Source organism: Lutra lutra, chromosome 4 (assembly GCF_902655055.1).
Source record: "Lutra lutra chromosome 4, mLutLut1.2, whole genome shotgun sequence".
NCBI classification, from domain to species: Eukaryota; Metazoa; Chordata; class Mammalia; order Carnivora; family Mustelidae; genus Lutra; species Lutra lutra.
The window spans coordinates 118854314-118866653 of NC_062281.1; the positions used below are offsets into that span (position 1 = coordinate 118854314).

At 34.2% G+C, this 12340-nt stretch overlaps 1 protein-coding gene across 1 annotated transcript in view; it reads right to left on the reverse strand.

Moving 5' to 3' along the window:
• Positions 1 to 12340, reverse strand: part of BTBD8 (BTB domain containing 8) — a 109445-nt gene that overhangs the window by 10879 nt on the left and 86226 nt on the right. The window contains 4 exon segments of the mRNA XM_047727669.1: positions 2168 to 2229; positions 4951 to 5080; positions 5964 to 6101; positions 6766 to 6948. Of these exon segments, the coding sequence (XP_047583625.1) occupies positions 2168 to 2229; positions 4951 to 5080; positions 5964 to 6101; positions 6766 to 6948 (513 nt within the window).

Below are 12340 nucleotides of genomic sequence, written 5' to 3' on the forward strand. Positions count from 1 at the left end.
AAGAAGATAGACTAGCATAATGAACCCCCATGTACCTATTGTCCAGCTTTAACAGCAATCAGCTCTTGGCCAATTTTGTTTCATATATTAACTTCCCTTTTATTTTGAAACAAGTCCCAGACATTACCTTAAGTATTCTGGTACCAGCAGTCTTCTTAAACCTTTCTCTCTGTCTTATCTCACTATCTTTCTCCCACTTCCAGATCTCATCTCGTCTTGTAAAACACATCTATTCATTCCATACTTATGAGCACTTACTACGTACCAAATAATTGCACATAAATTATTTCACTTAATTTTCCCAAGAATTCTGCTAGGTTTTATTAGTCCATTTTACAGATAGCTAGCTCACAGATGGCAGAGATAACAAACTCGACATCAAGGCTGCACTGTCCTGGCAGCTGTGCCGGTCGGCAGTGCTGCAATCCCCGCACTTGGCTGAAGAGGCTTCCTCCCACACTCACACACACTTCCCGCCCCTGTGTGGGAGTAGGAAAAAACACCTTAGAAGATAAAGAATGATGCTAAAAGACCCCAGGAAACCTGTATCCTGTGCTTAGCCTTCTGGCCTCATAGAGGCCACACCTTTTCCACTTTACTCCCTCACAAAACCAGTGAAAATCTAGCTAAGGATTAAAAAAAAAAAAAAGAAAGAAAGAAAGAAAGAAAGAAAGAAAGAAAGAAAGAAAGAAAGAAAGAAAAAGTGAAGTCAAGATTTTAACTCTTATTATCCCAAGTCCAGCACCCCTGTCAGTATTCTGCCCTTCTGAGGGAAACAGTATTACAATATTACCCTATTTTCTTCCCACCATGGTTAACAGTATAAACCCTCAGGCCACCTGAATGTCAGGAGGGGAAGAAGAACAATGAGACTGTTCTCTTTTGCTGTTAAGCAAGAAAAGTGGACAAGCTTGGCTGATAACAGCGAGTAGAAAAGCAGAAAGAAAGGCAGATAAAATAATTCTTAGGAACCCTAAAAAAACACAAAAAACAAACAACAACAACAACAACAAAAAAAAACCACTGGGGATAACAGAGAGGGAATCAGTACATAGAGAATAATGTCCTAAGAGTATTTTCTTAGAAAAATGTCCTAAGAGTATATGGTACAGTGTATATGGTACAGTTTGATAACTGTACCATATACCTAAGAATGGTCAGTGGGGAGTCTAAGCGTTCCATGCTTAGCAGAAGAAAAATGGCTCACATTGTAACAAATATACCAAGTCATTTGTGTGTGGGAAGTGGTTAAAAAAAAAAGACAAAATTTACCATCTTAACCATTTTTAAGTGGGAAGTACAATAATGTTAACTATACAGACCTTGTGCAACAAATCTCTAGAACTTTCTCGTCTTGTAAAACTGAAATTCTATACCCACTGAAAAATTGCCCTTTTCCTTATACCTTTAGCCCCTGGCAACCGCTATTCTCCTTCCTGTTTTTCTGAGTTTGACTACTTCATATACCTTATATAAATACAGCAAGTAACTTTTAAAGTAAAACACAACTAACTATACTCTTGGTATGAATTGCCTTTTTCACACCAAAAATGTATTATGTGAATTAAAATCTTAGTATTGAGAAAACTGGGACAACTAAAATCTTCTTTAAGAAGTAGGTTAATTAGAAAATTAGACATTGAATTAGGTGTAGTATTTTAGACAACTTCTGATCTGTTGGAATAGCTTCAATATGTTAGTTGCCAAAAAGGTTTTCAAGGAAATAAAAAAGGCAGAATATTTCACTTCCTATGCCAGCTGGATATTAAAAATTCACATCATTTAAAAATTTATAGAATATTAGCTTGATTGTAGAAAGACTCAAAATTATTTTCATTAAGAAACAGCTTTAATGAATACATTTAAATAATCACTGAAACATAAATAAAATTTAAATTATTTAGCATCCTTTTTCATTCAGACCCGTGAAATTTTAAAACTTTTTTTTTTTTTTTAAGATTTTATTTATTATTTGACAGACAGAGATCACAAGTAGGCAGAGAGGCAGGCAGAGAGAGAGAGGAGGAAGCAGGCTCCCCGCTGAGCAGAGAGCCTGATTCGGGGCTCGATCCCAGGACCCTGGGATCATGACCTGAGCTGAAGACACAGGCTTTAACCCACTGAGCCACCCAGGCGCCCCCAGACCCGTGAAATTTTAAAAGTTTACCTGAGAACTACTGAATACAGGTTTCTTGCCAAGTCTTCGATCATCACCTTTGTCAAATGCAGCTGTAGAAAGAAACAATTTATTTTTATAGGAAATACTATCATTACCATAAAAGTAGAGGGAAAACAGTACGCTATCGGAAAAAGGTTATGTTTTAATGGAAGTAACTTAAGAAAGGCTAAAAGCAACCTAGTGTACACAAGTAATTCCATTATATTTTAGAATTTTTTTTTAAAGAACCCCATTTTCAATCTTATTTTCTGGTGTCTATGGATTTTACATAATTAATAAATAAGAAATGTAAAATCATGAGAGGATTCATAAATTTAACAAAAAACCAGAATTTTCTCAAGCTGTGGAAATTTTAGAGATAATTGGTTTCATTTAGTTTTCTAAATTTCAAAAAATTACAGATTGTGGCAAATGTAATATTTTATAAACCATTAAATATGAGAAGGTGCCTATCCTAAAAAATGTAAAAATACTTTGCTGAAATTAGCTACAAATATTTCCTGCTTTTGCAGAGATATCATGAGGGAGAAGGAAAGAGAAGAGAAAAAAATTAGGTTCTGTTGAAGATAAAACAAGAAACAATCCTCAAACCCATATCGTCCTTTTCAGAGTTACATAAGAATTCACTTTCTACATTAGGTTTATATGGCAATTATTGGAGAACTCATGTTTTCATGCTCTTCAAATAAGAATTTGAATGACGTCAGGAAAATATAAAGAAATAATGGGATGAGAGCTATAAATACAGTTTAGCTAATATAGTTCTTTTTTTTTTTTTGAGGGTTATATTTCTTTTTTTTTTTTTAATGTTTAGTAAATGTTGATTGACTGGAAGAAGGCATGAGTGAATGACCTGAAGATTTTGGTGTTTTGTTTTGTTTTTTAGATTTTATTTATTTATTTATTTGACAGACAGAGATCACAAGTAGGCAGAGAGGGAGGGAGGAAGCATGCTCCCTGCTGAGCAGAGAGCCCTATGTGGGGCCTGATCCCAGGACCTGGGATCATGACCCAAGCCAAAGGCAGAGGCTTTAACCCACTGAGCCACTCAGGTGCCCCTTGAGGGTTATATTTCAAACTATATAAACTATAGTTTGGAAAAATACAATCTCAAAAAATCATTTGATATTTACTAAAACAGCCGATGAAAAATATATTAAATTATATGTAACACTCCCATTGCATCTTCTATTTGTATCCTATAGGATCTGTGCTATAACACAAAGCAGGATCCTAGAAATAGCATTATAAGGACTGATTAATAGTAAGCAAATGACTTTGCACAATCCTATACAAAAAGAAGTTAATATAAGATTTCTCCCAAAAGTGAGTAACTCAATCAGAATGTAAGAAATGCTGTAACAAAGACAATCTAGAATCACTCCTTTATCTGAGGTTTCCCAATGCAGTAACTATCCATAAGTCAGGACTCATTATAATTCAACATACTGAAGATTATAAAAAAGATATTATTACACTGATGGGATAGATTAAAAAAGTTCTTTTTGACAATTAGTACAATTACCAATACATTTTGTTTTACATATATGTGTGTATATATGTATTTGTATGTATTTGTAATTAGCACTTTATAGAATAAAGATAAAGAATGTTGTTTAAGGCACAACTTAACTATGAAATCCTCTAAAATGAAGAAAAACAAAGTTTACTACCAATCAGAAGAGAGCTGAATCACACCTACTCATGCAATGCTGATCTTATTTCTTCACATTGAATAGATTTTGTAGTAAAAATTAACTGTCATCCAAAAATCAGTACAGAAATAGTCACAAGGAAAAAATCTCAAATTCCTGAAGACCTTGATTTTCATTGTTTCATGATTTTGTTCTTTGATTATTTTGTTGGAATTTCTTTGAAAAGTGCTCCTCAGCTCACATCCAGCTACACAATCATGTTATGCTCATAATGCAAGCCAGAGCAAATCATATTCTGACTACTCCATTAAAGAATTTAACATATCTATGTACTATCAAGAAATATCACATATGGCTTTTGTGTTTTATAGTAAAAAATGTTTGCTTTCTAAAATATAGTCTCTTAAAATGTTTTTAAAAGTATACTTGCTGAATCTGCAAATATTTTTTTTAAGGCACCTGCTTTAACCCAAAAATAGTCATGAAGCCATTTTTAGCTCCACACCCTCAACATTTTTATCTTAATATTTTTGAAACAAACATATATTCTGAGCAATACACATCTTTTGTTTAATGCTAATGTTTTAAATGGTACCTATTAAATGTCAGAGAGCACTGTGCGGCTCCTGAGGGACACTCTGCAATAGCACACATCGTATCACTGAACCAATCAATTGTGAAATAAAGCCATCTAGTTTAGACAAAACCACAAGAAATGATACATTATGCAAAAGATGGAAAAGCTTTAGGCAAAATATATTTAAAAAGGAAGAGAAAGTATGTTTGGTAATATGTTCTCTGTGAATTACATTTTCCTGTACTTCTAACCTCTTTATAAAAACGCTTTTAAGCAAATTTGGTTGGAACACTGCTGCTACTATAGAGTAGGATTAAAAACTGATAAATACATATATAAAGGAAATGAGTCATTTTCCAAGAACAGCCGAGCATGATTTATTAAAACTGCCTAAACATACTATCATGAGTTTCAAATAGCAAGCTATTATTGAACAGAAGCAAACAATGTTAATCCTACTACTTATTAGCATCCCCTCCAAAGGTCTCTTATCACAGAGATCATAAAATAAGAATAAAAAAATCTCACAGCTAACATACCTGCTTGGATTTTCTGTTGATCATCTGTGCTCATCAGCTTCCAGCTTTCTGTGTGACGAACAGCATAGAAAGACCGAACCAGGAAGATCCACAGCTTATCACGCAGAGCCTGGATCTTGCACGTAAAACCCTGTGTTCAAGCAACAAATCAGCAGCTGGTAAGAGCCACATTGTCATAGCAACCAGTCATTATTCCTTTCCGAATCTACTTACTCCTCAGCTAGATCAATGATGTCATCACTTAGATTTTTAAAATCGTCGGGTATATGTTATTTATGAAGGCTTACTCGTCAAAAACAGAATTTTATAGTGAACATGAAACTAAACCTTATCCTTTCAACCAAACATTATTTTAAATCACCAATAGCCTTTACATAAATATCTTCTACAGCCTTTTCAAATCAACTATTACATTACAAGGTCAAATATTCTATATAATAGTAATAAATACGATGAAATTTTTTATCATTCTTGTTGAACAGATAAAAACTGTCAATAATTTGCAATAAGCTTACTAATCTTGATTAAGTGGATTTCAAAATAAGTAATATTTTAATTTTGCTTTTTCCTAGTCCGTCCAATTTTAAATATGATTTTATGAGGGTAAAAAGGGATTAATAATATATTATAAAATTAAAAAAGATTATTAAAAATTATTTAAAATTTATTTAAATTTTTCTGTCTGTTCTATTTTTAGGAAATTTAATATGGTGCACAGGAGAAATACTAGAGTTATGCTATACCAATTAATATTAAGTACCAAACTATGTTTAGAATTAGTGAGTCAAACTGCCAAATTCTGAACTTTTACAGTAAGTCTATTTAGAGGTAAATGGAATTAAAAAATTTTTATTTTGTGAAAAATTCCAAATAGACACGAAAGTAGGGACAATAACCAATCCCCATTATCTAGTTTCAGTGAACCATGCAACATTTAAGATGTGCATATATTATAAAATCTTAAAACAATTCAAATATTATATCATTTAAATGAATTTCATCACTTTCAATACCATTTCCTTTGTGCTGTCAGAGTTCAGTAACATGTCCAGAGCCATAAGAAGAGAGCAACTATTCTCAGTGGTAATGTTTTCTTCAATTGCTTTTAAAATTTTGTCCAATAGATCAGCTGTGCTGCTCATTGCTTGCGACTACAAAACATAGAAATTTATATTTAATAGGAATACATGTAAAATGTGTAAGAAATGTGAAAGTCTGGCTTAACAACAGACCATTCATCATAACTGGCCATATGAAGTCAACCAGAAATCTTATTTTCTCTGTTAATAATTATTATAATTACATAACTATAACAATAACTATTATTATAAAAATCCCTTTCCTTTAAAAAAAAATTTGCACACAACACATACACTGTTCCTAGAAGCCAAAATAGTCCTAAAAACGGATCTAGAAATAAATAAAGTTCTTTATTCAATAACTAAGTTTAGAACAAGTGGGTCCCCAATAAGACCAAGAATTTTGCATTGATCATAACTGTATTACTGACAAAACAGTATCTTTATGACTGGTTTCTAAAATATGGCTTATGCTGATTGAGGGTTACTGCTGGCCAGAGTTACATTATGCCTTGCCAGTGCATGCAAACCTGTCCCCTCCTGCCTTCATTATCTTGTGAGCCAAAAATCCTGTCCATCATTGCTCTAAATCCTATGCAAGCATGCCATCTGCTATGGAATTTATTTAAGTTACACCAATTTAATCAAAGGCAACCTGTGTTTAAAAACTCTTACATAATGGTAATCAGAACACAAAGATGCGGCTAAATATAGGATATAATTTTAGACATAGTACCTGTAAGAGAAGAGCAAAATTTTCACTTTGAATGATCTTGGAGAAGTTTTCTATAATAAAGGCAATACATTCTTCTTGTAGCTGAGATGCCATAGTCAGTGCTACTTCTGTCCACTTCACTCTGGGTAAACTGATGATTAGCCTGTCACTTTCCATCAGAATAAAAGCAGCATTCTTATCATTCTTACAATTTTAAAAAAATTGGAAAAAATGTTAGATTACTATTCATAATACAACTTTCTAAGCAAATAAAATACCTTTGTTTTCTTATGATGTTTTCTGCAAAAACAAAAAAACAAAAAACAAAAAACAAAATTCCAGGTAGCTAATGTCTTTGTCATTACTTATAATATTTATTTATTCATTCATTCAGAAATATCCAAAAGGGCAAACTTTATGCTGGGAACAAACCACCTCTAAAAGATCACTAAAACAAACCTGAGAACAGAGGTATAATATAACTACAGAGAAAAACTTGACCTGAGATTTTCACTACTGAATTAGTTTTTGTGCTTATAGATATCATTCATAACTGTATAGCTACACTGACATAACCTTAATTCTTTTCTGACTATAAAATACATGTAGTTTATTATAAATTTAGAAAGGTTAAAAATTACTTATATTCTCCAGTGATTTTTTCCCCTCCTAATTAGGTAAGACTCTTTATATTTATTCATTTAATGATGATTCATTTTTATGCCACAGGAAAAAAAATTCATGAATACTGATCCCTATGGAAGATAGAATGATAATTTACAAATACCATGTGCTCCAAGGAAAAGGAAAAAAAATAGCAACATACAAACATTACTGTATCTTATTCATATTTGATTTCTAGTTCTTAAAACAATGCTTAGTAAATAACTAATGAGTACATAGTTACCCAATAGATTATAATAGATTGAAAAACATGGCCACAAATTCTTTGTAGCTCTATTCATCAAGAGGTGGAATTTATTTACTCTTCCCTTGAATTTAGACTGGCCTTTTCACCTGCTTACAGAAATAGTGATACTGTGCAAGTTCCAGAGCCAAGGTCTGAAGAAGCCCTGCAGCTTCTGTCTTTCTGCTCTTGAAATTCTGGAATCGCAAAGCCACGAAGTTGGGTTAAGAAAGACCACACAGAGTGGGAAGGAACTCAGAAGAATCAGTGGAAGAATCACCCACTTAATCCACAAAATTATGAGAAATAATAAACCGTAGTTTTAAGTCACTTAGTTTCGGAGTAGTCTGTTACAGAACAATAGACAACTGATAAATATCTGGAAGCCGCAGAATGAAATTCCCTTTTTTTTTTTTTTAAAGATTTTATTTATTTATTTGACAGAGAGAGATCACAAGTAGATGGAGAGGCAGGCAGAGAGAGAGAGAGAGAGAGAGGGAAGCAGGCTCCCTGCTGAGAAGAGAGCCCGATGCGGGACTCGATCCCAGGACCCTGAGATCATGACCTGAGCCGAAGGCAGCGGCTTAACCCACTGAGCCACCCAGGCGCCCCGCAGAATGAAATTCTTAACAAAGGCTGCATGATGTAAACTTTGCACATCCTTTGTATGCTTCAGATCTCAACTCAAACTCTATCTTCCCTGATTTATAGCCCCACATCAGATTCCTTTTATATATAATACCATCAGAAAACCTGTCCCTTTTCTCTAGAGTACCTGACTCATTTGTAATTATTTGATCATGAACACAACTCCTTGATTCATATCTGTCTCTCACTAGGCTTTATGCTTACTGAGCATGAAACCATGTCTGTTTTGGCTCACCACTATATCCCCAGGGCCTACTACAGAATTGGGTCATAGTGGACCCTCAAATATTTGTTCATTTTTTAGCATCACCAGGAGGTAAGAGTCTATATGTGAATTCCTAAAGCAAATTAAGTTTAATCCTTGAACAACAAAACATTTTTTAATTTTTAAAAATTAACATATAATGTGTTATTTGTTTCAGGGGTACAGGTCTGTGATTCATCAGTCTTACACAATTCACAGCACTCACCACAGCCATTACCCTTCCCAGTGTCCATCACTCAGCCTTGCCTCCCCTCCAGCAACCCTCAGTTTGTTTCCTGAGATTAAGAGTCTCTTAATGGTTTGTCTCTCTGGTTTCATTCCATTTCCTTTTTTCCTCTCTTCCCCCATGATTCTCTGACTTGTTTCTCAAATTCCACGTATCAGCGACATCATATGATAAATGTTTTTCTCTGATTTACTTACTTCACTTAGCATAATACCCTCTACTTGAACAACAAAACTTTTAACATTTTACCCTTTTACACTTACCAAGAATTATTTTTTTCCAAGAATTCTTTTAAAATGTATTATATATTTCCCATGCTTTATTAGAATAAAAATATCATACGTTGCTATAATTTTTTTTATTTTTATTTTTTGGTACCATCATCCTTCCCTCCTCTGGCGACATCCTGAATAATTGTGCTTTTAGGCAATTTGCTCTACCATAGGCACTGTTCTGGGGGTGAAGCCAAATGCAGGGTATTCAGATAAACTTGGCAGGTAGCTACCAAGTGCTTACTATACACAATGTTATGTGTTATGACAATAATTTTTTTATTTAATTTTTTTTCAGTGTTTCAAGGACAATTTTTTAAAAAATACAGATATAAACTATAGTTGGAACCTGTTGGAAAACTAATATGGACATAAATGATAACATAGGTGGTAAGTGATCTTATTCCAATACTGATCTGAATATATAACATTCAATGTTAGCATTCAAAGAAGGCTGAGAAGGAAGAAAATGTAATACATTTCTAGACCAAACAAAAAAAATTTTAATCCAATAATTAACATATGCTCCAAACTTCAACCATCTATAAAGGGCGGTATTAAGAAAATTCTCCTTCCCTTTCCTGTCTCCAAGCTATGCATTTTCCTTCCTCCCAATCAATATTATTTAATTTCTGTATCTTTCCAGAGTTATTTCATACATACACACACAAGAAATATATGTCATATTGTCTTTATTTTACTCTCATGGAGGCATTAGTATGAATGATACTCTATCCTCACCCTTTATGCTTAGCATACATCTTAAATATTTTTCTTATCTGAATATAAAGAACCTTGTTATTGTTATAACAGCTATATAATAGCCCACAGTACAGTAAGTCATTCAACCAACCCTCTACTTATATTTATATTGTTTCTATTTTTTTGCTGTTATGATATTGTAATGAAAGATCTTGTAAATAAAATTATTTTATACGTATGGGAACATTTCTATAGGATGAATTCCTAGAAACAGAAGTAATGGATCATTACTACTTGTCTTAGCCTGGGTTCTGCCTAACCCTTGAGCCTGAGAAACAGGCTTGTATGAAGATAGTTTATTTTGGGAAATGATCCCAAGAGAATCTGAGGTATTAGGGGAGTGAAACAGGGAAGGAGGGAAAGCCAATGGAGGGATATGTTTTCTAGGTCCTTACAACTCAGTGTGAGCCACACCATCTCAATCACCTGGAGCTCACTAAAAACAACAGAATCTCAGGCTCCACCTCTGACTTACTGAATTAGAATCTACATGTAACCAAGATCCTGAAGTGTTTTGTGTATATATTAAACTTTGACACACACTGATATAGCATTCACTATTATTGGCAACTGGGGCTCAGTCTTGCTGAGCCACAGAGAATGCACTTTGAGTTACTCTGCCCTAGGGACAAAACAGGTAACATTTGACCACTGGCTCCCACCTCCCATTAATCAAGGCTTATTCCCTGGGGTGTTAACGTTCTTCTACTTCCAGGTTTGCACAGGTGTCAGAATTACTGAGTTGTAGGTACACTGTGTTGAGTGATAGTGAAGACTTAGGCCAGAAAGTGAGAAATACGTGTGATGTGGCTGAGGGAAAGTGCTGTCGGACTTTACGCATATGCAGCTAGATCCTGCAGCAATGGGCTAGAGTTATTACACAGGCCAAGAGGATATGAGGTGGGGCACCAGAAGTATCCTAACCATTGCCAATATATTTCAATGGAGAACTGTTTTCCAAACTGTAGATTTCTCTCCTGGCAACCTAGAGGAATATTTTTAGTGGCTTACAATCAGCATTAGAAAACAAAAAAGAGAGAAAAGTGAAAAATAGGAAATATCAGTACATCATGTAATAATGGTAAGTATTCTTTTGTGAAACTTGTTTCAGTTTTGTATGTGTGAGTATACTGGGTTACAGAGTAAAAAGAAATCCTACTCAGTCACAGTCAAAAAAGTTTGAAAAACACAGCAAAAGTTGTGCTAATTTTTTTTATTCTAAAAGTCAGAAAATGGTTTGATACTGTAATTTCCATGTCCATTTCTCTTAAATGAAGTTGATTTATTCATCAAATTAAGAAGTGTTTATATTTTCTTTGTGAACTAATTCTATACTATTTTTAAAAATCCTCTATATTAGGAAAATTAGATAAAAAATATGATATGAACTGTCATTTGTCTTTTAAGTTTGCTTATTGTCATTTTTACTACACAGAAATTTTGCATCTTGATCTTGTAATTCTGATCTCGTAATCAGAATTTTTTAAGGCTTCTGAATTTTATTAGTGTTTTTTTTTTTTTTTAAGATTCCATCCATTTATTTGACAGAGACCACAAGTAGGCAGAGAGGCAGGCAGAGAGAGAGGAGGAAGCAGGCTCCCCGCTAAGCAGAGAGCCCGATGCAGGGCTCGATCCCAGGACCCTGGGATCATGACCTGAGCCAACGGCAGAGGCTTAACCCACTGAGCCACCCAGGCACCCCAAGGCTTCTGAATTTTATATCCCCACTCCCCTGCCAAGGTTATAATTCTCCTAGGGTTTATTGTAGTATTTTAATGGCTTTTTCCCCCCACATTCGAACCTTTGATCTATTTGGAATATATCCCTGGCATACAGGATGTGAGGTATAGATTCAACTTAAAATTTTTCTAGCTAGCTTCCTCGTTGTCTTAATACCGTATATTGAACAAACACTATGACTCATCTTATTTCCTAATTCTTATGATATTGTGTTAAATAGGTCTTTAGCTATCCTTTAGCCTTAGGACTAATTGCATAATATATACAACTTTGATTTACCCTAACGACCATGCCCATACCTACTTTTGTTTTAATTTTCTCCAATTTAAAAACTTTTCATAATTTGCTTTTTAAGGGGTTTAAACAAAATATTTTTTTTAAAGATTTTTATTTATTTATTTGACAGATCACAAGTAGGCAGAGAGGCAGGCAGAGAGAGAGAGAGGAGGAAACAGGCTCCCTGCTGAGCAGAGATCCCGATGTGGGGCTCGATCACAGGACCCTGGGATCATGACCTGAGCCGAAGGCAGAGGCTTTAACCCACTGAGCCACCCAGGCGCCCCTAAACAAAATATTTTGACAAAGAAAAATTTAATCTTATTGTGAGATAGTTCAAGTAATTACACATTATAAAATCATAACTTTCCTAACACCTTTGTCTCGTATACTAATGCCTCCTCCCTGCTTTCCCTTCTTCCCCAAAAGAGTGGTTGTACATGGTAGGAGGGAGCAGTCACGTCTTAGTGAACTGCCCTCACATTAATAAAAAACAAACA